A 21,657-nucleotide genomic window follows, 5' to 3' on the forward strand; every position below is an offset into this window, starting at 1 on the left:
AACCACACAGGAACAGTAACACTGCTTTGACGCTGGGTGCCGCTAGTCAACAAAACCGAGCGTAGAACTTGCGTACGCCAGGGTATGAGGTACTGTGGAAATGTGCGTGGCTTTACGCCAAGTTTAGGTTTTATACATCGCGATTTGAGCGTAGAAATGTTCGTATGCAACATTTCTGTGCGTACGCACCGTTTATACATGAGGCCCCAGATGATTAGCTTTAAAATTTATCTTCTTGGGTGGCCTAAGAATTTTCCTCAGTACTGTATAACTAAGTAACTGTGATAATTATCTATATTTTATCATCTTCACAATTTTAACACTGCCTGAAAATTAGGAATATCTTCAAGGCATTTTCCCAAAATATGTCCAGGAGACAAAGGATCAAAGAAATGGCAGAAGGCAGAAACCAACCTTGGGCAGGCATCTTATTCATTACTGGCCTCACATAGGACCGTAAATTAATTTAGGTACAAACTAACTCAACTCAGTCAAACAGTTAAATGTTTTTTTTTTTTTTTTTTACAGAGTATACTTAGCAAGCAAGATGGGAAACGTGTACTTACTGCACTGTTCTTGTAGGTCTAAATTGTTGTCAGCCTGATACTTACTACCATAGTGATTTATCTGGGTGGTGGACTGGTGCAAATCAATATGATGGCTACATGATAAACAGGATTTCATATGAAAATTGCTTAAAATACACCGACATGATCTTGGTTGGCTCCACACTCCATTGTCACTTCCAGGAGCCACATTAACCCAGAAACATTGATAACGTACCCAAGGATGAGCCGGGAAAATGACACATAGTCAGCAAGGGGGTGGTGCAAAGTGCTTCAGTGCTTTTATTACAGAAATAAAACAAATCCTAAAGTGCAGTACCAATTCTTTATAAATAAATAACTCATAAAATAGTGTGGAGGTTAATTTAAAAAGTTTAATAAAGAGATCCATTAAAAATGAGGTTAAAATCTAAGACAGGTTTCTTCCATTGAAAACAGTTCTGAGCAACACTGCCTCTATATTATAAAACAGACTTCTCCTCCACTTACCTCAGTCAGGATCGCAGCAGTCAGAGGAGACGTCCTACAACCCTAATATGGCTCGAGTCCCCAGGCACCCAATAGGGTGCCGCCCCAAGCCTTGCTCCTCTGATTCCTGCTGCCATTCCTCGGCCTTACATGGGAGACCCGGTCACTCCTGCTGCTCAATATCACTCAACTGGAGCAACCATTGCCCTTCAAGTACGTTTCTGTAGGGGCCGTCTTCCTGACTGCCTGCATCCATTCCTTCACACGGGCTCCTCGTTGATCTTTCTTGCCTGCCTTTCTCTATCTCCCCTTAACCTATAATCCTTCTTTTCTCTCGTTTTTTCCTGATCTGCTGTGCAAGTAACTGCTCCGAGGTGTGACCTCCTTGCATTTGTGCATGAATGCACTATAAGCCAAGCACCCCAATCAACCAAGGAGAAATGCATGCACATTCACGCATGCACCTGCAACCGCTTGGAGCTTGCATGTTCCCGGACTCAATTATTTATTAAAATCGTGCTTCACCACAAACCTGTTACAACATACACAAACAATTAAATTCTGCTACTACGCATTAGACATAGTTTCACAAGTGTAAATATTCCTGACGATCAAATAATCCAAAAATTGTTGTTGAACTATAAACTTTTTTTTGACATTTATAAAGATATTTTACCTTAAATAATTCTTTGCAATAAAGCCACCTATTTTTACAGATCAGAAAATTATGATTGCTTGTTTAAACCAGCCAATTAACTTGCAAAATTACAAAAGCACCAACATTCACATGTATTCAGGCTGAAGAGAACTGCATGAATAAAAGAATGAAAAATGCTGCTTGTACGCCATTTAAAATAGATTGGCAGTACACTACAATATTTGCACATAATGTCTATTGTGTGCTTCATGGAGATAAAGGTTTAGATTTCTTTTTAATTTGCTGGTATGCCAATCCATCATGTTTTTGTGTGTGTTTGTGTTTATAATTATAGTGTGCTGTATTTCACAACACGCAATAATAAAGGGCTAAACAATGATCAAGTTAGTAAGCTACAGAACCCAAAGCAAAACTTGAATAAGCTTTAACTGAATTAGTGAAAATAATTTGCTTGGTACAATCCTAATTAAATTTGCTAGGTTAGCCTTTGTCAAAAGCTTTATCAACATCCATCAAGTCAGTCATTATCCAATCCACTATATCCTAACACAGGGTCACGGGGGGTCTGCTGGAGAACATCCCAGCCAACACAGGGCGCAAGGCAGGGCGTGCGCACACACACACACACACACCAAGCACACACTAGGTACAATTTAGGATTGCCAATGCACCTAACCTGCATGTCTTTGGACTGTGGGAGGAAAGCAGAGCACCCGGAGAAACCCACGTAGACACGGGGAGAACATGCAAACTCCACGCAGGTAGGAAGCGAGGCAGCAGTGCTACCAATGCGCCACCATGCCGCCCATAACATACAACAAACTTAAATTTACCGCAATAAAGAAAAGATCATTTGAAAATGTAGTCGAAAGAATATAAAAACAACTTGCTGATGGTAAAGGAGAGTCGCTCATTTTAACAAAGATAAACCTGAAGTTCCACTACACCTTGAGTGTTCTTTATCTCCTTATACTTCCCTATAGCAATTCAACAAAAAAGATCACTTTAAAGAAATAAGAGAAATTCACTTAATAAAATTGCAACATGATTCACATTAAGTAAATAAATGGTATTCTATTACTTGTGTAGGCGTGCCACCTGCCTTATGAGGGCTGGTTTAGAGGAGACCAAAGAAGTAAATTGAGGTGACCCCACAAACATGTCATTTGTAACTGTCACTACCCAATCTACACTATACATCCACATTATTTTCATAAAGGTATACACTTTATTACATTCTATCTTCCTTATCTGTACAGTGGATATACAGTAATCCCTCCTCCATCGCGGGGGTTGCGTTCCAGACCCCCCCCCCCCCCCCGCGAAAGGTGAAAATCCGCGAAGTAGAAACCATACGTTTATATGGTTATTTTTATATTGTCATGCTTGGGTCACAGATTTGCACAGAAACACAGGAGGTTGTAGAGAGACAGGAACGTTATTCAAAAACTGCAAACAAACATTTGTCTCTTTTTCAAAAGTTTAAACTATGCTCCATGACAAGATAGAGATGACAGTTCCGTCTCACAATTAAAAGAATGCAAACATATCTTCCTCTTCAAAGGAGTGCGCGTCACAGAGAGAGAGAGAGAGAGAGAAAAGCAAACAGTCAAAAATCAATAGGGCTGTTTGGCTTTTAAGTATGCGAAGCACCCCCGGACAAAGTAGCTGCGAGGAAGGAAGCAAGCATTTTTCAGCATTTTTTAGAGGAGCGTCCGTATCCAGTATGCGAACAGCCCCTCTGCTCACACCCCCTCTGTCAGAGCGAGAGAGAGAGGAAAGCAAACAATCAAAAATCAATACGTGCTGTTTGATCTATCTATCTATCTATCTGATCTTTTAAGTATGCAAAGCACCATGCAGGAAGCATATCGCTTGCAAAGCAGCCACATGTAAGCCCAGCAAAGAAGGGAGCACTGTGAAGGTAATCTTTCAGCGTTTTTTGAGGAGTGGCCGTGTCTTCTAGGGGTGCGAACAGCCCCCGTGCTCACAATATATTTGAGGAGTTTTATTTAATACATAATACGCGCTGTGGTTGGGTAGCTTCTCAGCCATCTGCCAATAGCGTCCCTTGTATGAAATCAACTAGACAAACCAACTAAAGAAGCGTGTACCAGAAATTAAAAGACCCATTGTCCGCAGAAATCCGCGAACCAGCAAAAAATCCGCAATATATATTTAAATATGCTTACATATAAAATCCGCGATAGAGTGAAGCTGCGAAAGTCGAAGCGCGATATAGCAAGGGATTACTGTATTATTTTACAACTTTAAAATGACAGTTTCTCTTACTTTGTAATGGTTTGTCTTTATTAACAAATACATCTTTTTAGATGTACATTAAGTGATAAGAACTTTTTCAACATTTTGAATGATTATGATTTATGGGTAGTAATGTATTATATATATATATATATATATATATATATATATATATACACACACACACACAAACATCTATTTCAAACAAACTGTATAAGACAGAAACATTCTGCACATCACTGGATAGAGGAAAGTTCAAAGTTTAAAAGCCACTTAAAAGTACCAGAGAATGCCACTGTTTCTCATTTATAGTAAAATGGTGGCAACACCACAAGAGAAATCATTTTGCTTGGTGCAATTTGTGAAGTGTGGCTCCACTGTTCAAGTGCAACTTGAATTCCGCAGACTGTTCAGCAAACAGCCACATCATCATAAGCAAATTTACTGTTTTTTTTTTCATTTTGCCTATGGCATTAAATAGGGGTGTCTGAGTTAGACTCAAACCATTTTTTCTCTAGTTATCGTCTGTTTACAATGTATATTAGGATACAATGTTTATGTAAATATGAATGCACATCTATCATGCATGTATACTGTATGGTCAGACAAACTATATTAGAATTTGATGTAATTAAATGAATAATAGTCTTTACACTAAGAATGTTTCTAAGGAATTTCTGGAGTAACTATTTTGTGAAATCATTTACTAAATGAAAGAAGCAAAAGAAATAGGTCTGGCTAGGAACATGTTATTTACTAAATATCACTAATTTTCCAATGTTATTTTAGTCATCATAATCTGTTAATCAGAATTAATTATATAAAAAATGTAAAAAAAAAAAAAAAAAAAAAAAAAAAAAAAAAATTATTCCAAGAATATGATTATTTTTCTGACAATATGAGACATCAAAGCCTTAAGCTGGCCTCATAAGAATAATACCTGGGAAGCACATGCCTATGTTAAATTTATTTCTAATTAGATATTCTATACTTGACAAAGGTTAATTTAATTTCAACTAGGGTGAATGATTTTACACCTTTTCATAATTTAAAACATTGAGGAATAAAATGTATTTGTAATATGGCAAGGATAATTGACATAAATTGATGTATCTATTATAAATGGCTATCTTGCTCTTGGTAAAGCATACAACACTGCATATGTTATTTAACAATGAATAATGTAATGTGTTAAGCAAGACTCAGATCTTTATTAAGGTAATATGTTTAAAATGTTAAAAAAATTGAGTGTACTGAATACATTAAATTGTAGAATGAAATCTCTTTAAATATCTATATTGTTTTCATTGCACTTCCAATTAACCAAAATGCATGCACTGAACAATGCATGTATGAAATATAATGTTCTGTTTATATATATATTGTGGTGGGCGACCGGGTCCCATGCCCAGCCGGGAAACCCCTTCTATTTATGTTCCGGGGGAGCAGCCATGGGCTCCTCAGTACCTCCCCGGGACGTTGGGTGGCAGCCTCCCTTGCTGACGATGGTGCCTCAGTTTCCCGCAGGGCTCCATGGGGGATGAAATTCTCCACAACCCTGTGAGGATCTGGGGTGCTGCATGGATCCCGAAACCAGCCTGGACAACTCCACAGCCCCACCCCGAGCACTTCTGGGTGGGCTATAAAAAGGACCGGCAACCACCACTCAGGGCCAGAATCGGGAGGAAGAGGACGAGGTTGCCAGGGAGGAGTGGTGGTGCCAGAAGAAGGGTTGTGTTTTGTGTCTTGAGTGCTTGTGGGACTGTGTTGTGGCTGGAGGGTTCACGGGGAAGACGTGCCCTCCAGCTAAAGAAAAATAAAGGTTTTTGTGTTTTTTTTACACGTGCCTCTGTGTGAGTCTGTGCCGGGTCAGGTGCTACATAGCGCCTTTATTCACAATATATATAAATATAAAATTAATATCTAGAAGAACTCAATATATTTTGAAAGACTGTCCATTTCTTGGACTATAGAAAAACATGAATGTAATCAGACTGGTAGTTGCTAGACTGGAGTTGGTCCAAGGGTACTGTTATTTCATTTACCACCCTCGAAAATCTGACTCAGAGTCATCAGGGTTGATCTTGATTTTCAGTTGATTAATCAATTCCATTACCTTATGTACATAAACTCATTTGAACTGGTTTATTTCTAGCCATAATAAAATACTGAGCTGTCTTTCTGAAAGGTACAGTAATACTTGCTTTTCCACTACTATGGTGTATCAATGAATTCACTGCAGCATATTCTGTAACTCATTAATTATGATTAATGGGTTATGTACAATTAGGAGAATTCAAGCAACTACATCAAAGACAATAGATATTCCATTTTTAATAAGAAACAAATGGAATGTTAAAATAGGTTATAATGCTGTATATAACATCTAGTGCTTATGTCATACATAAATTCATATGGTTTCAATGAAGCAGTTTCAAAATAATAAGAGGCCATTTCTTTCCAATTCAATCACAATCAATCCAAAACAAACAAAGACATTCCCTAAAAGACTTAATTTGTACTGCTTTGCTGTGGTAACATAAAATTGTTTGAAATGCCAGACTATTGTTTTGTAGATTATCAAACTAAGCAAAGTGGAATCATTTTATTAATGTAGCTAACCCATAAAACCTATAATTATACCCAACAAGTTTTAAACTTCCTACATCATATACTTCTAAACAAATTATTTCAATTATTTTTTCCATTTGAATAATACAGGCTCATCTAGAATATGAAAAAGGGGCTTGAGAATATTCCAAAGTGAAAATCATATGGTTGATTTACTGTCAAACTTTGATATCCTTGTCATCTACAATATTTAGAACACACTTAGAACACATGGATAGTACTCTCGAGAACAGGATATTTAACACATCATATTGTAATCATATTATACAGTAGGGATCCTAATTTCTGTTTATCACAAGTGTTAAAAATATGCCTCAAAGTGGTTTGCCGAGAACAGCCACACAATGTAAGAACATAAAATGAAGAGAATGAAAAGGAAAAATGATTTAAATAATTTAATAGCCTAGCATTCACTCTGATTAAATACCACATTTGAAGACCATATCCCTGGCAAAATTACAATGCTCTGGACGATTAGGCCATTGCTGTCCCAAATTCATAACAAAAAATAAAACCCCCAAACTTCTCCAAATAAACTGCAGCACTGACTTAACGTCAGAATGTTTTCACGTGAGCTAAAAAAAATTTACACCATATGGGATTATGGGTTCAGCCATAAACATTACTTGATGTACTGATCCAATTCTTAAAAGTACACTTTTAAAGTAGTTCTAAATTATGTTCAGTTCAAATAAAATTCCTACCTGAAGCTGTTGAGAACTTTCGTTTATATTATCCTCTCGCTTACGAGCTTCTTCCATCAGTTGAGCATTCTTCTTCTTTTCAACTTGCTCTTTGTGCTTCAGACTAGCTACCTTCTTGCTCTGATCTTTCGTCTGCCTACAAAGTCAGATATAACCAGTTATTAGCTTTGACTCACAGTTAGGAGAAAATTACACAAATACATGAATACTAAAAGATAACAGTAGTACACTCTATTGGAAATAGTTCGTTCAAGTATTTAAATCAAAAGGGGTTGTTACAGTTGTTTGGGGGTGAGAAGAAAGGATTATTAATCCTTAACGTTTACTCTACAAGACTGACCCTCCAATGCCACTTTATCATCTAAGACCCTTTCTATAGAGCTTCACATACTTTTCCCTGCCTGATGCACTGCTTGCCCATACAGCCAACTCCTCGCTGGCTCTGCCGCACACCTCTCATTTAGGTTTAGCAGTTACACCGTTTGTGCTAACTATCCCCAACTCCATAAACTGATCCAAGCTAGGGATCCTGCCCATGCGGCTTGGATGTCGCCAATAAACATGCCCTTTGATGAATGTACAGTGGAACCTTGGTTCACGAACGTCTCGGACCACGTACAAATCAGGTTACGACCAAAAAGTTCGCCAAACTTTTGCATCTGTTCACGACCACACACTCGGGTGACGAACAAGCCAGTTTCCCTTCCGGTTTGTACACGCCAATGATTTCCACACGTGTTCAGTCTCTCCCTGTGCATTCCCTGTGCAGCGAGAGAGAGAGACAGCTAGAGAGTGCGAGCCAAAGAGAGAGAGCGCAAGAGAGCGAGTGGGCTGGCTGTATAAGGCCGAGAAGGCAGTAAAAGAATGCACTGGGCTTGTTTTTAAAGAAACTGATTCGAGCATTGTTTTAACCTCGTTGCATTTAATGAAGACTTTTTTCTATTGGATTTTAACCTCCACTTCACTTCTGTTTACAGCGATCGGTTCGTAGCATGCATTGTTGCAATGTTACTTTTCTTGGTTGTTTATTAAATTACAGATTTTTCAAAAGTTCATGATCTTCCCTGTGCTTAAAACTCATTAAAAAAAGTGTTTACAGCGAGCGGTTCGTAAGGCTATAGCGTGAATTCTTGCAATGTTACTTTTCTCTGTTCAAGGTTTTCTCAGTGTTATTCAAAGTTTTTACATTTAGTTTACTATTATGCTGTGCATTCTATGGTATTATTAACTATTTTTGTTCTTAAAAATCTTATTTTTTATAATCTCTTATATATATTTCTCTTCTGGTTCGTCCTGCTTCCACTTCAAAACTGGTCCCGCCCACACGCAGCCGACACAGCATTTCTCAATTCCTATTCGTCCTCTTCCATGTCATGCACTATACTGGCCTGCTGAGCGTAATACATCCAACAAGTACTCGAGGTGCTGCCACAGCGGTAAAGTAGCTTTACCACATTTGCGGGAGCCACCAGTATCTTTACAACAGCTTCTTACACAGCAAACATCAGAAGCTAAAAATTATCATGAACACATTCGAGAATACAACTGTTCTCTAGCGTTTGCTTCCAAGGGTGCACAGATAACTCAACCTCCTGGCCACGGACCATACTGTTTTAAAATACATGGGCACATTTATCACCAAATCTCTCCACTAGACGCCAACACTTCTACCTCTCCAGGATATGGACAGTTGTATGTTTTTGACACAGTGCAAGCTACTGAAGTACGATTACAAAATAAAGCAAACTCTGTATGCAGTGAAAATGTACTTCTCCAGCTAGATTCCATGCTCAGAACCATCAACCCCTTCGCTAAATCATACAAACACATGCATGAAATTGCTCAATCCAATCCAACAGCATCTGTATGAATGGTTTTCAAAGAAAACCCTAGGCAGGATTTACGACATTACAATGCTCCAACATGTCACACTGATGTTGCAGCGATTTTCGTTGGAGAAGATGGCGAACAGCCTTCCAAAAGGGACATTTGCATCTATCCCATAGGCAACTCCTGTAAACAGATTTCCACGCTCAATATGAATTGCGATCCTATGGTTTACCCACTTTTATTCCCTTACGGAGACATTGGCAGGCACAAAGATTTACATGTTCCCAAATAAAAGAACCACCAAGCAAAGAAGGCTTACTCAATGCCAATTTTACGCGTACAGATTAGCAATGAGGAATACATTTAGTATTTTGCACTCCAGCGGCAAACTATTCCAAGAGTACATCGTAGATGCGTATATTAAAACAGAGGGCACGCGTCTCAACTATCTCAGATTACCTCAACAAGATCTGCACGTGGAACAATACAAAGGACTTTCAGACGCACTGCAAGCAAATGCTGAAAATAACGTACGTGTAGGCAAAATGATCATATTACCATCCACATTTCCAGGAAGTCCAAGATACATGCAACAAAACTATCAGGATGCCATGGCCATAGTACGTAAATTCGGAAAGCCTGATTTATTTATCACTTTCTCATGTAATCCTGCTTGGCCGGAAATTCTACATGCACACTGCGTTTCATGAAGTATTTATTTCTTCTTGATTTCTGAATTCCTTTCTCACCATTTTCCGTTCCTATTTTTACACCGCTGTATGCTACAGCGGGTGTCGGCTAGTCTTATACAGTACATACAGTTCGTATGGTCTGGAACGGATTAATTGTATTTACAGTACATACAATCCTATGGGGGAAATTACTTCAGGGTCACGACCAAATTGGGTTATGACCAGAGTTTTGGAATGAATTACGGTCGTGACCCGAGGTTCCATTGTATTTTAGAAGAGAAGGTGTCTCCTCTGTATCTACATTATATACTTCCCCATGCTTTTTGCCCTTGAAGTCAAATGCTGCACATGCAATGAAAAATATACAGTATGTGATAATCATTAGAAACTGCAATGGTGTGGTATGTAGATACTGTTATTAAAGAGGATGAGAGACCACAATGGGGGAAAAAATTATTTTAATGGCTCTAAGAGATATTCATGATATCATATGGTATTTTAATAAACTTTCCCAAGACTCATTACACTCTTAATTTGTGTTCTGAGTATTACTGTTTATGTAAAACCACTTAAAACAATTAGGTAAGTTCAAAATAAATATAAAGTGCATTATTTCTTCGTAACATTTTGGTTATTACTTACAAATCATTTCTTAATTGTTTATATTTAAAAATAAACTAGTAATAACCTTGTGTGCAATAATTTAATTGTAGGCCTAATTACGGTTTGTTTCGTAAAAGCTGTGAATTTTCAAGTATATTGTGATTATCAAACTATTTGATCAGTCGAAACCAACCTTGATCCCAAATATTTTGGATAATTGTTGTTATCCTGTATTTACAATTAGTGGCAATTTTCTTAGACACACCAATGTATAAGTGATTTGGTTATTTATTTCTTCTAATGTCATGTTTACTTGAGAATTTTGAGAGATGCCAACAGTGACATTTCCCTTTCCCACTTTATTTCACTTGGTTGAATTTCAAGCTAGTGCTTTGGTAGAAACAAAAAGCTGCTGTTGATTTGCTACTGAGACCTCACAAAAGCAATCAAGGTTTATCTTTTTGTAACAATTTAAAGAAAACTAAGCACAAAGTATATACTGTCCTTTTAAAATACCATGTGACCACAAAGATTTTTTAATGCTTGCGTACAGACAAAAAGAGCCTCAAAATGTGCCTGTGGAAATTGGCATGCACACATCGGGGGGGTGGGGGATTTTTACAACAACTATGACCCATGTGTACACAAAATTTCAGAGAAACTGTGAAATGACATCACCTTTAATTAAGCAAGGAAATGCAGACAGATCAGCTAAATGACAGCTTGTGCATATAAAAAAATCATATCACTGAGTCATTATTACGATGTGCATTGATGTGATAAACATATTAAACATCAAAAATGATAATTATAATGTACACTAGTTTAGTTTCCTTTTAAGAGGGCCAATGTTGCAGATTTCCACTGAAGAACTTTTTGGTTTTTTCGGCAATTTGTATTAGCTACATATTGTCACTTCTCAGGGAATTGGCTGAGAGGTCATGAATCTCAGCCAACCTAAACTACAACATGCATGCTGTGCTAGAAGCCATTAGATGGCTGAGGATGTGCTACATCCAGTTTTTGCAAGGTGTACATACATAGAATACAACATTTTTGATAATGTTGAAAGGCAATTTGCAGCTTTGCCCTAAAGCAATCATAGCACTTTACTGCACTCATATTGCAATAAGGGCACATAGCAAGAATTAAGCTGATTTGGTTACTTGGAAACTGTCATGTTCCATACAAGTCATATGTGATGCCAAGATGAGACTGACAAACATCACCTCTTCATGGTCTGGATCAACCTGTGAGTCATTTATGTTGCGGCAAAATAGCTTTGACAGATGTGACAGTACTGTATGTGGTAAATGGCTTGTTGGTAAGGTAACTAGCTGAACCCTCAGTTTTTCAAATGCTTTATAATATTCATTATTATTGGCAATCACGTCACAACACGTACCAGGTGAAACTGTCTCCCTGCTCAGGCGCTCACACCCCCCAGAATGCAAGGGAGAGGCACTATAATGTCATGAATGATCTTGCACATTCAGTTCTGGAGCACAGCCAGATGCTCTTGAACGCAGGTGGCAGGATCTTAATGCCTCAGGAGGGAAGCCATTCTAATAAACAATGAATATCCACAGCAATGTGACTGCATATGTATGAGGTTGATTAGCATCAAGGCACATTCACAAATACACATTTACAAAAGGAATGCAATTTAAAAAGGTAATTAATTAGAAATGTGTGTACACTACGTTTTATAAATCTGTATATATATATATATATATATATATATATATATATATATATATATATATATATTTTTTTTTTTTTATAAATAAGTGTGCACAATTTCCTATTTTTTTGGCATGCACATATTTTCAAGACTAAACCCAGCCACAGGAGATGTACAAACCAGTGTGTTTCTTCGTGCCGGTCCCAAACCCGGATAAATGGGGAGGGCTACATCAGGAAGGGCATCCGGTGTAAAATTTTGCCAAATCAATATTTGGACAACAATTCAAATTTCCATACCAGATCGGTCGAGCCCCAGATTAACAAAGACCGTCACCAGTATTGTTTGCCAACAGGGTGCTGGCGGAAATTAGGCTACTGTTGGCCAAAGAAGGAGAAGAAGAGGTGGGAGACGTGTCTAGATGCAGGAAGAGAGGATGAAGGTAAAGAGGGTGGAAGTGAGGGTAGGAAATTTGAATGTTAGAAGTATAACTGGTAAGGGGAGAGAGTTAGCTGATATGATGGAGAGAAGGAAGGTTGATATACTGTGCGTGCAAGAAACTAAATGGAAGGGGAGTAAGGCCAGGTGGATCAGAGGTGGATTCAAACTGTTCTATCATGGTGTGGATGGGAGCAGAAATGGGATAGGGTTTATTCTGAAGGAACAGTATGTCAAGAGTGTTTTAGAGGTGAAAAGAGTGTCAGACAGAGTAATGATTATGAATTATGAAGCTGGAAATTGGAGGTGTGATGATGAATGTTGTTAGTGCATATGCACCGCAAGTTGGGTGTGCAATGGATGAGAAAGAAGATTTTTGGTATGGTGTCATGGAGAGGAATGAAGAAGGTCAGATGATAGTGGATTTTGCCAAAAGTATGGAAATGGCTGTGGTGAATACATATTTTAAGAAGAGGGAGGAACATAGGGTGACGTACAAGAGTGGAGGAAGGTCCACACAGGTAGATTACATCCTATGCAGAAGAGTCAATCTGAAAGAGATTGAAGACTGCAAAGTGGTGGCAGGGGAAAGTGTAGTTAAGCAGCATAGGATGGTGGTCTGTAGGATGACGTTGGAGATCAAAGAGAAGAAGAGACTTAGGGCAGAGCCAATGATCAAATGGTGGAACTTGAAAAAGAAAGACTGCAAGGTTGCGTTTAGGGAGGAGGTGAGACTGGCACTGGGTGTGGGTGTGACATCTCGACAGAGGAAGGAGGAAAAGGAAACCTGGTGGTGGAATGGGAAAGTACAGAAGAGTATACAGAGGAAGAGGATGGCGAAAAAGAAGTGGGATAGAGAGATGCAGAAAGTAGACAAGAGTACAAGGAGATAAGGCGCAAGGTGAAGAGAGAGGTGGCGAAGGCTAAAGAAAAGGTGTATGATGAGTTGTATGAGAGGTTGGACACTAAGAAGGGAGAAAAGTACCTGTATTGATTGGCTAGACAAAGGGACCGAGCTGGGAAAGATGTGCAGCAGGTCAGGGTGATAAAGGATAAAGATGGAAACGTACTCACAAGTGAGGAGAGTGTGTTCAGCAGATGAAAAGAGTACTTTGAGAGGCTGATGAATGAAGAGAACGAGAGACAGAAAAGGTTGGATGATGTGGAGATAGCGAATCAGGAAGTGCAATGGATTAGCAAGGAGGAAGTAAGGACAGCTATAAAGAGCATGAAAAACGGAAAGGCTGTTGGTCCAGATGACATATCTATGGAAGCATGGAGGTGTTTAGGAGAGATGGCTGTGGAGTTTTTAACCAGATTGTTTAATGGAATCTTGGAAAGTGAGAGGATGCCTGAGGAGTGGAGAATAAGTGTACTGGTGCCAATATTTAAGAATAAGGGGGATGTGCAGAACTGTAGTAACTACAGGGGGATAAAATTGATGAGCCACAGCATGAAGTTATGGGAAAGAGTAGTGGAAGCTAGGTTAAGAAGTGAAGTAATGATTAGAACAGTAGAACAGCATGGTTTCATGCCAAGAAAGAGCACCACAGATGCGATGTTTGCTCTGAGGATGTTGATGCAGAAGTATAGAGAAGGCCAGAAGGAGTTACATTTCGTCTTTGTGGACCTGGACAAAGCATATGACAGGGGCCTCGAGAGGAGCTATAGTATTGTATGAGGAAGTCAGGAGTGGCAGAGAAGTACGCAAGAGTTGTACAGGATATGTACAAGGGAAGTGTGACAATAGTCAGGTCTGCGGTAGGAGTGACTGATGCATTCAAGGTGGAGGTGGGATTACATCAGGGATCGGTTCTGAGCCCTTTCTTATTTGCAATGGTGATGGACATGTTAATAGACAAGATTAGACAGGAGTCCCCGTGGACTATGATGTTTGCTGATGACATTGTGATCTGTAGCAATACTAGGGAGAAGGTTGAGGAGACCTTTTAGAGGTGGAGATATGCTCTGGAGAGGAGAGGAATGAAGGTCAGTAGGCACAAGACAGAATACATGTTTGTAAATGAGAGGGAGGTTAGTGGAATGGTGAGGATACAAGGAGTAGAGTTAGCAAAGGTGTATGAGTTTAAATACTTGGGATCAACAGTACAAAGTAATGGGGATTGTGGAAGAGAGGTGAAAAAGAGAGTGCAGGCAGGGTGGAATGGGTGGAGATGAGTGTTGGGAGTAGTTTGTGACTGACAGTTATCAGCAAGAGTGAAAGGGAAGGTCTACAGGACGGTAGTGTGACCAGCTATGTTATATGGGTTGGAGACGATGGCACTGACCAGAAAGCAGGAGACAGAGCTGGAGGTAGCAGAGTTAAAGAAGTTAAGATTTGCACTGGGTGTGAAAAGGATGGATAGGATTAGGAACGAGTACATTAGAGTGTCAACTCAAGTTGAACGGTTGGGAGAGGCAAGATTATGGTGGTTTGGACATGTGCAGAGGAGAGATGCTGAGTATATTGGGAGAAGGATGTTAAGGATAGAGATGCCAGGAAAGAGGAAAAGAGTACATACTGAACTTGGAATTGATCTGAAGTACTGGACAGAAATGTTACAACATTTTGCCAGTGGCTATGGCATATTGTGGGTGGTGGGCAACCTCTACTCCAAAGTACTCATTTCCTGTTATGCAACAATGCTGAAAAGGTTTGCATTTTGGTGACAAGAAGCACAACTACATAATGATGTAATGTTCTTGGAACCATTCCAAAACCTTTCCCAACCTTCCAGTATTCCTTCAGACAAAGCCCATTTCTAGATGGGTATTCTGTGGCCAACAAAGTTACAGCTGATGGTTGTCAATGCTCAGATCTCCTGTGATATTCAAATTTGCTCTACACATTGTGTATCATATAAAATGCACTAAACACCATCCCATCACAACTACCAAACTGCCAGAACGACAACAGCAGGGCAGGTCCATTGAAAAGAAAGACTATTGTCAATGTTTCAAAAACATTATATCTACATCTTTTTAAGCTACATCTTAATACAATAAATGTTTACATTTATTTAAATGCAATATAATAAAAACAGTAGTATCATTTAACACTAGAATTACCAGAGTCTACGAAAAAACTCGTAGATCCGGCCCATCTTAAAACCATTCGCACCTCTCCACCAGCATCCTTTGTCCTCTATATGTGCCGATAAAAACAAGCTGCAAGCAGCCGGCTATTCCATACCTCCACCAACTTACAATGTGCACGAGCATCTCCCAGCTCATGCCTTGATTGATTATCTGGGAGTGAAGTGGAGTTTTAGAGTGGAAATAATAGATTGTTATTTGGAACACACGTATTTCATGTGTGTTCTGTTTCTACAGTAATCTGTGTAAACACATTGTTAAAACAGAAACTTTTTCATATTTTAGTAATAAATGTTACAAAATATAGGCATAAACCATGGAATGTGTGAAGCAGCATGAAGTCCAAACATCAAATAAACACTTTCACAAAAGGTTCAAGGACAATACAACAGCTTCCGTAGCGTAGCGGTAAGATTTGCTGTCTCAGAGCGCTGCAGGCTTACTGTCCCTCAGAGACCTAAGTTTGATTCCCCGTTGAGGAGAAAGTGTTCTTTTTTTTTTCTTTTTCACCTCAAACGGACATAAAATTTATAAATTGGTATGTACTGTTAGTTAATGAGATTGTTATATTTTAATGTGGGATGCTCCTTTTAAAATATTTTTTAACAATTGAGACTGCAATTAACATGAACAAGTGTCCTTAGAACTGTTATTTTTAAGATCCATAACACACAGACAGACAGAGCACTGCGTACTAGAGAGACAGACAGGCAGAAAAGTCACTAGATATATAAATAAACAGGGAAGGCACATGTACTGAAAGAAAAAAAAACAGATCAACATTTGTGTTGATCCTGCTGCACTGAATAAGCTCACGCACCCTAACATTCCCCACCCCCCCGATCTGACTCTAAGTAACAGCTGAAGTATAGACGCAAACCAAGTGTATGTGTGTACTGTATAATATTAACAAAAAGAGCAGCTTACTACTTATCCATACTGGTGGCATAGATCGTGGACTATCTTAAAGACAGACCTCAGTATGTGCATCTTGGGAACTGCACATCTGACATTGTGGTCAGCAACACAGGAGCGCCACAAGGGACTGTACTTTCTCCGATCCTGTTCAGCCTATATACATCGGACTTCCAACACAACTCGGAGTCCTGCCACATGCAAAATTTCGCTGATGACACTGTTATCGTGGGCTGCATCAGGAGTGAGCAGGAGGAGGAGTATAGGGACCTAATCAATGACTTTGTTAACACTAGAATTACCAGAGTCTACGAAAAAACTCGTAGATCTGGCCCACCTTAAAACCGTTCTCACCTCTCTTTTGTCTTCTAAATGTGCCGATTAAGAGGAGCAGCGAGCAGCCGGCTATTCCACCCCCCACCGTCGCCGAACGTTCACTAAGTTTTCCCAGCTCATGGCTTGTTTGATTATCTGGGAGTGACTGAACTGCTGGAGATTTAGAATGAAAATAATAGATCGCTATTTGGAATACATGCATTTCATGCGTGTTCCGTTTCTACAGTAATCTGTGTAAACACATTGCTAAAACAGAAACTTTCATATTTTAGTAATAAATGTTACAAATTGTAGGCATAAACTATAGAATCTGTGAAGCCTGAAGTCCAAACATCAAATAAACATTTTCACAAAAGGTTCAAGGATGATACAACAGCTTCCGTGGCTTAACGCTACGGTTTGCTGACTTGGGACACAACAGCCCTGTTGTGCTATAGAGACGTGAGTACGATTCTCAGCTTTGAAAGAAGTGTTTTTTTTTTTTTTCCTCAAATGGACATTGAATTTATAAATTGGTATGCACTGTAAATCGTTATCTTTAAAATGTCAATCGCGGTTATTTCTGTTGATTAATTCATGCTTTTTTACTTAGAGTCAGAACAGGAGCTTTTTCTGCTTATTCAGCTTCTGATCTGACTCAAACAGTGCCAGTATAACTTCACACCCAATCTGACGCTGTTCGTTTTCAAATAATATTGCATTACTTCGACGATGTTTTCTGATTGGTACTATTCGCGCCATAAAATGATTTCTTCAAAACGTCACATATATTTGTCTCTTTCTTTTTTAAAATGTGCGTTGTAGCACGCAGCAACTGGCCACCTGCATGTTCTCGCGCACACTGAATAAGACAGCGCTATATGCAATCATCAGATTCAAATGTTAACAGTTATATAGCACAGAATGGAAATCAGCAGTTCTTAGCATTGCACCACGCAAGCTGTCATATCAACCGCCTACTGTAACTTGCTTTCTTTTTTCTTCGGTTATAGTCTTGAATAAAAGTGCACTTGTTTTGTTATACTTTTACATCAACATATGTTCCTGTGTTTGAGCTACATGGGCATGCTCAAAAAATACACGTATAATGCCACGAAAAGTGCATGCAGACACTTCAGTTCTCAAGCATTGGTACGACAATGCAGTCACAAGTACACTGCAGAGCTTTAGCGCGTCTTTATGTGAAAACAGCAGTATCAGATGGGGAGTGTCTGATGATTGCATATAGCGCTGAAGTTACTGCTCTTTACTATGCTTTCCTCTGCATGTCCGGGAGTACAAAAGAAACAGCATACAGCAACACGTGGGGACTGGCAATATTGGGGGAAAAAAACACGTGGTCGTATGTATCGTGATACACTGCAGAACTATAGAGCGTCTTTATGTGAAAACAGCAGTGTCAGGTGGGGGGCGGTAGGGAAGTATCCTGAACGCGACTGAGACAATGAAAAGTGAATTTAAAAAAAAAAAAATAAAGCTAACCTTTACAAATATCCTAAATTACACCGGCTGTTACAGACTGAAATCAAATGTATCTTTTTATTCTAAAATAGTGAAAATAAGAACGCTTCTCAAAATGGAGTTGTGCAGGATCGAACTCACGACCTTTGGATTCCCACTCAGCAACTGATACTGTTGCGCCACAGAAGCAGTGATAGCTAATGCGTGTCAAAGTCGCACACTAAGGCGGCTTTTTTTGGCGGTGGCTTTTTTTTTGTACCTTTTGTGAAAGTGTTTCTTTGATATTTGGACTTCAGGCTTCATACATTATATAGTTTATGCCTACATTTTGTCATTTGCTACTAGAATATTGTAAACCGTTTCTGTTTTAACAATGTGTTTACACAGATTACTGTAGAAATGCAACACATATGAAATGCGTCTGTTCCAAATAACAATCTTATTATTTCTACTCTAAAACTCCATTTCACTCCCAGATAATCAATCAAGGCATTAGCTGGGAAAAGCTTGTTTACGTTCTAAGTCGTTGGGGGGATGGAATAGCCGGCTGCTGGCAGCTTGTCTTTATCAGTACATTTAGATGACAAAAGACGCTGGCGGAGAGGTGAGAAGGGTTTTAAGAAGCGATTTAAGGTGGGCCGGATCTACGAGTTTTTTCGTAGGCTCTGGTAATTCTAGTGTTAAATGGTGCGACTCAAACCACCTACACCTGAACACCAGCAAAACCAAGGACCTGGTGGTGGATTTTAGGAGGCCCAGACCCCTCATGGACCCCGTGATCATCACAGGTGACTGTGTGCAGATGGTGCAGACCTATAAATACCTGGGAGTGCAGCTGGATGATAAATTAGACTGGACTGCCAATACTGATGCTCTGTGTAAGAAAGGACAGAGCCGACTATACTTCCTTAGAAGGCTGGCGTCCTTCAACATCTGCAATAAGATGCTGCAGATATTCTATCAGACGGTTGTGGCGAGCGCCCTCTTCTACGCGGTGGTGTGCTGGTAAGGCAGCATTAAGAAGAAAGACGCCTCACGCCTGGACAAACTGGTGAAGAAGGCAGGCTTATTGTTGGCATGGAGCTAGACAGTTTGACATCTGTGGCAGAGCGACGGGCACTAAGCAGGCTCCTATCAATTATGGAAAATCCACTGCATCCACTAAACAGTGTCATCTCTAGACAGAAGAGCAGCTTTAGCGACAGACTGCTGTCACTGTCCTGCTCTACTGACAGACTGAGAAGATCGTTCCTCCCCCAAACTATGCGACCTTCAATTCCACCCGGGGGGGTAAACATTAACATTATATAAAGTTATTGTCTGTTTTTACCTGCATTATTATCAATCTTTAATTTAATATTGTTTTTTATATCAGTAAGGTGCTGCTCTGGAGTATGTGAATTTCCCCTTGGGATTAATAAAGTATCTATCTATCTATCTATCTAAAACAGCAAATATAGGAGTGAGTGGGGATCGAACCGGGGACTCTTGATTACACTTGGTTTGCGTCTGTACTTGTGCTGTTACTTAGAGAGTCAGATAGGAGGAGGGGTGATGTTAGAGCATGTGAGCTTATTCAGTGCAGCAGGAACAACGCACATGTCGATTTTTTTTTCTTTCAGTACATGTGCCTTCCCTGTTTATTTATATATCTCTGCCTGTCTGTCTCTCTATTACGCAGTGCTCTGTCTGTGTGTTAAGGATCTTGAAAAAATAAGTTATAAGGACAGTTGTTCATGTTAATTGCAGTCTCAATTGTTAAAAAAACATTTTAAAAGGAGCATCCCACATGAAAATATAATGATCTCATTAACTGACAGTGCATACCAATTTACAAATTTTATGTCCGTTTGAGGTTAAAAAGAAAAAAAGAAGTAACACTTTACCCCCAGCGGGGAATTGAACTCAGGTCTGTGAGGCACGGCAAAGATGCTGCGCTCTAAGAAGCAAATCTTATCTCGCTATGCCACGGAAACTGTTGTATCATCCTTGAAGCTTTTGTGAAAGTGTTTATTTGATCTTTGGAACTCTGGCTTTACACATTCTATAGTTTATGCCTACATTTTGTAACATTTATTACTAAAATATGAAAAAGTTTCTGTTTTAACAATGTGTTTACACAGATTACTGTAGAAACGGTACACACATGGAATGTGTGTGTTCCAAATAACGATCTATTATTTCCTCTCTAAAACTCCACTTCACTCCCAGACAATCAATCAAGGCATGAGCTGGGAAAAGTGCGTTCACGCTCTAAGTCGGAGGGGGGATGGAATAGCCGGCTGCTGGCAGCTTGTCTTTTATTAGCACATTTAGAGGACAAAAGACAGCTGGCGGAGAGGTGTGAATGGATTTAACTCTTTTAGGGCTAATTTTTTTTTGTTTCTTTTCTCCCAGGGCTGAATATTTTTCCAAAAACTAACATTTTTTTAAAAAGAACACAAAGCAATTGTTTAACATATCAAATCAACAAAAAATATTTACTTTTGACAAATGTTACTGTCTTGCATGTTGTATGAGCCTGCATACTCTATGATTTCACATACATATCACATACATTTTACATAGCAAAGTTTGATCTCGCTCAAAGCAGCCAATTTCAGTCATTGCCACATTGCACTCCTTACAATATGTGTTGCTTTGGTGCCTATTTTTCAATTGTCTGTTGCTGCACTTTCTCACATATATTGTTAGTGTGTACTGTAGAGAGACAAGTCACCCATTTGCCATCATGCCATGCCACTGCCACCAAGTTTTCTGCCTGCATGAAAACCGTATTGTCACCTCTTTTCATCTTCTGAAACTTTATGAACTTTATGTATGGCATTATAGCCTGGCTCACCCCATGGGATTTGCTTCTGTTTATTACAGAAGTGAATAAAACTTTGCAGCAGCACGTACCTAAGCCACCAGGGGACAGAACACGTTTGGACCAATGCTCCCTGAAGTTATATCACCAGTTCTGTTCCATCTCTATTTGTAATGCCACAGCGCGCTTCATCTCGTCTTTCGTTGTGGGTTTCCACTTTGAAAAACAAGAATGCGATGCAAACGCAGCCCGCTATTCAAAAAAAATCTCTGCCTACCTGTTTGTCTCGTCTGACAGTAGCTGAAAAGCAGCATCAGGAGAGAGCAGCCTGAAGTACAGCAGCTGGTGATCTGTCGTGTCCAACAGCAAGCCATGCCGTCTTGTAAACTCCGGTAGCCAGATCGGCTCTCAACGGATCAATGTCTGTGTATTTATCCCATGCGAACCTTGCCGTAGATGCATCAGCTGCGCGAAGGCACTCAACTGGCAGCAGATCCGCTGACG

The 21,657-nt window shown here is 39.4% G+C and overlaps 1 protein-coding gene across 3 annotated transcripts in view; it reads right to left on the minus strand.

Moving 5' to 3' along the window:
• Nucleotides 1-21,657, minus strand: part of LOC114642058 (ELKS/Rab6-interacting/CAST family member 1) — an 814,051-nt gene that overhangs the window by 342,115 nt on the left and 450,279 nt on the right. For all 3 annotated transcript variants that reach the window (XM_051920296.1, XM_051920284.1, XM_051920290.1), the window contains one exon: nt 7,290-7,425. In XM_051920296.1, the coding sequence (XP_051776256.1) occupies nt 7,290-7,425 (136 nt within the window). The remainder of the gene's footprint in view (nt 1-7,289; nt 7,426-21,657) is intronic.

The sequence above is a fragment of the Erpetoichthys calabaricus genome, chromosome 1, assembly GCF_900747795.2.
Source record: "Erpetoichthys calabaricus chromosome 1, fErpCal1.3, whole genome shotgun sequence".
In the NCBI taxonomy this organism is placed as follows: domain Eukaryota; kingdom Metazoa; phylum Chordata; class Cladistia; order Polypteriformes; family Polypteridae; genus Erpetoichthys; species Erpetoichthys calabaricus.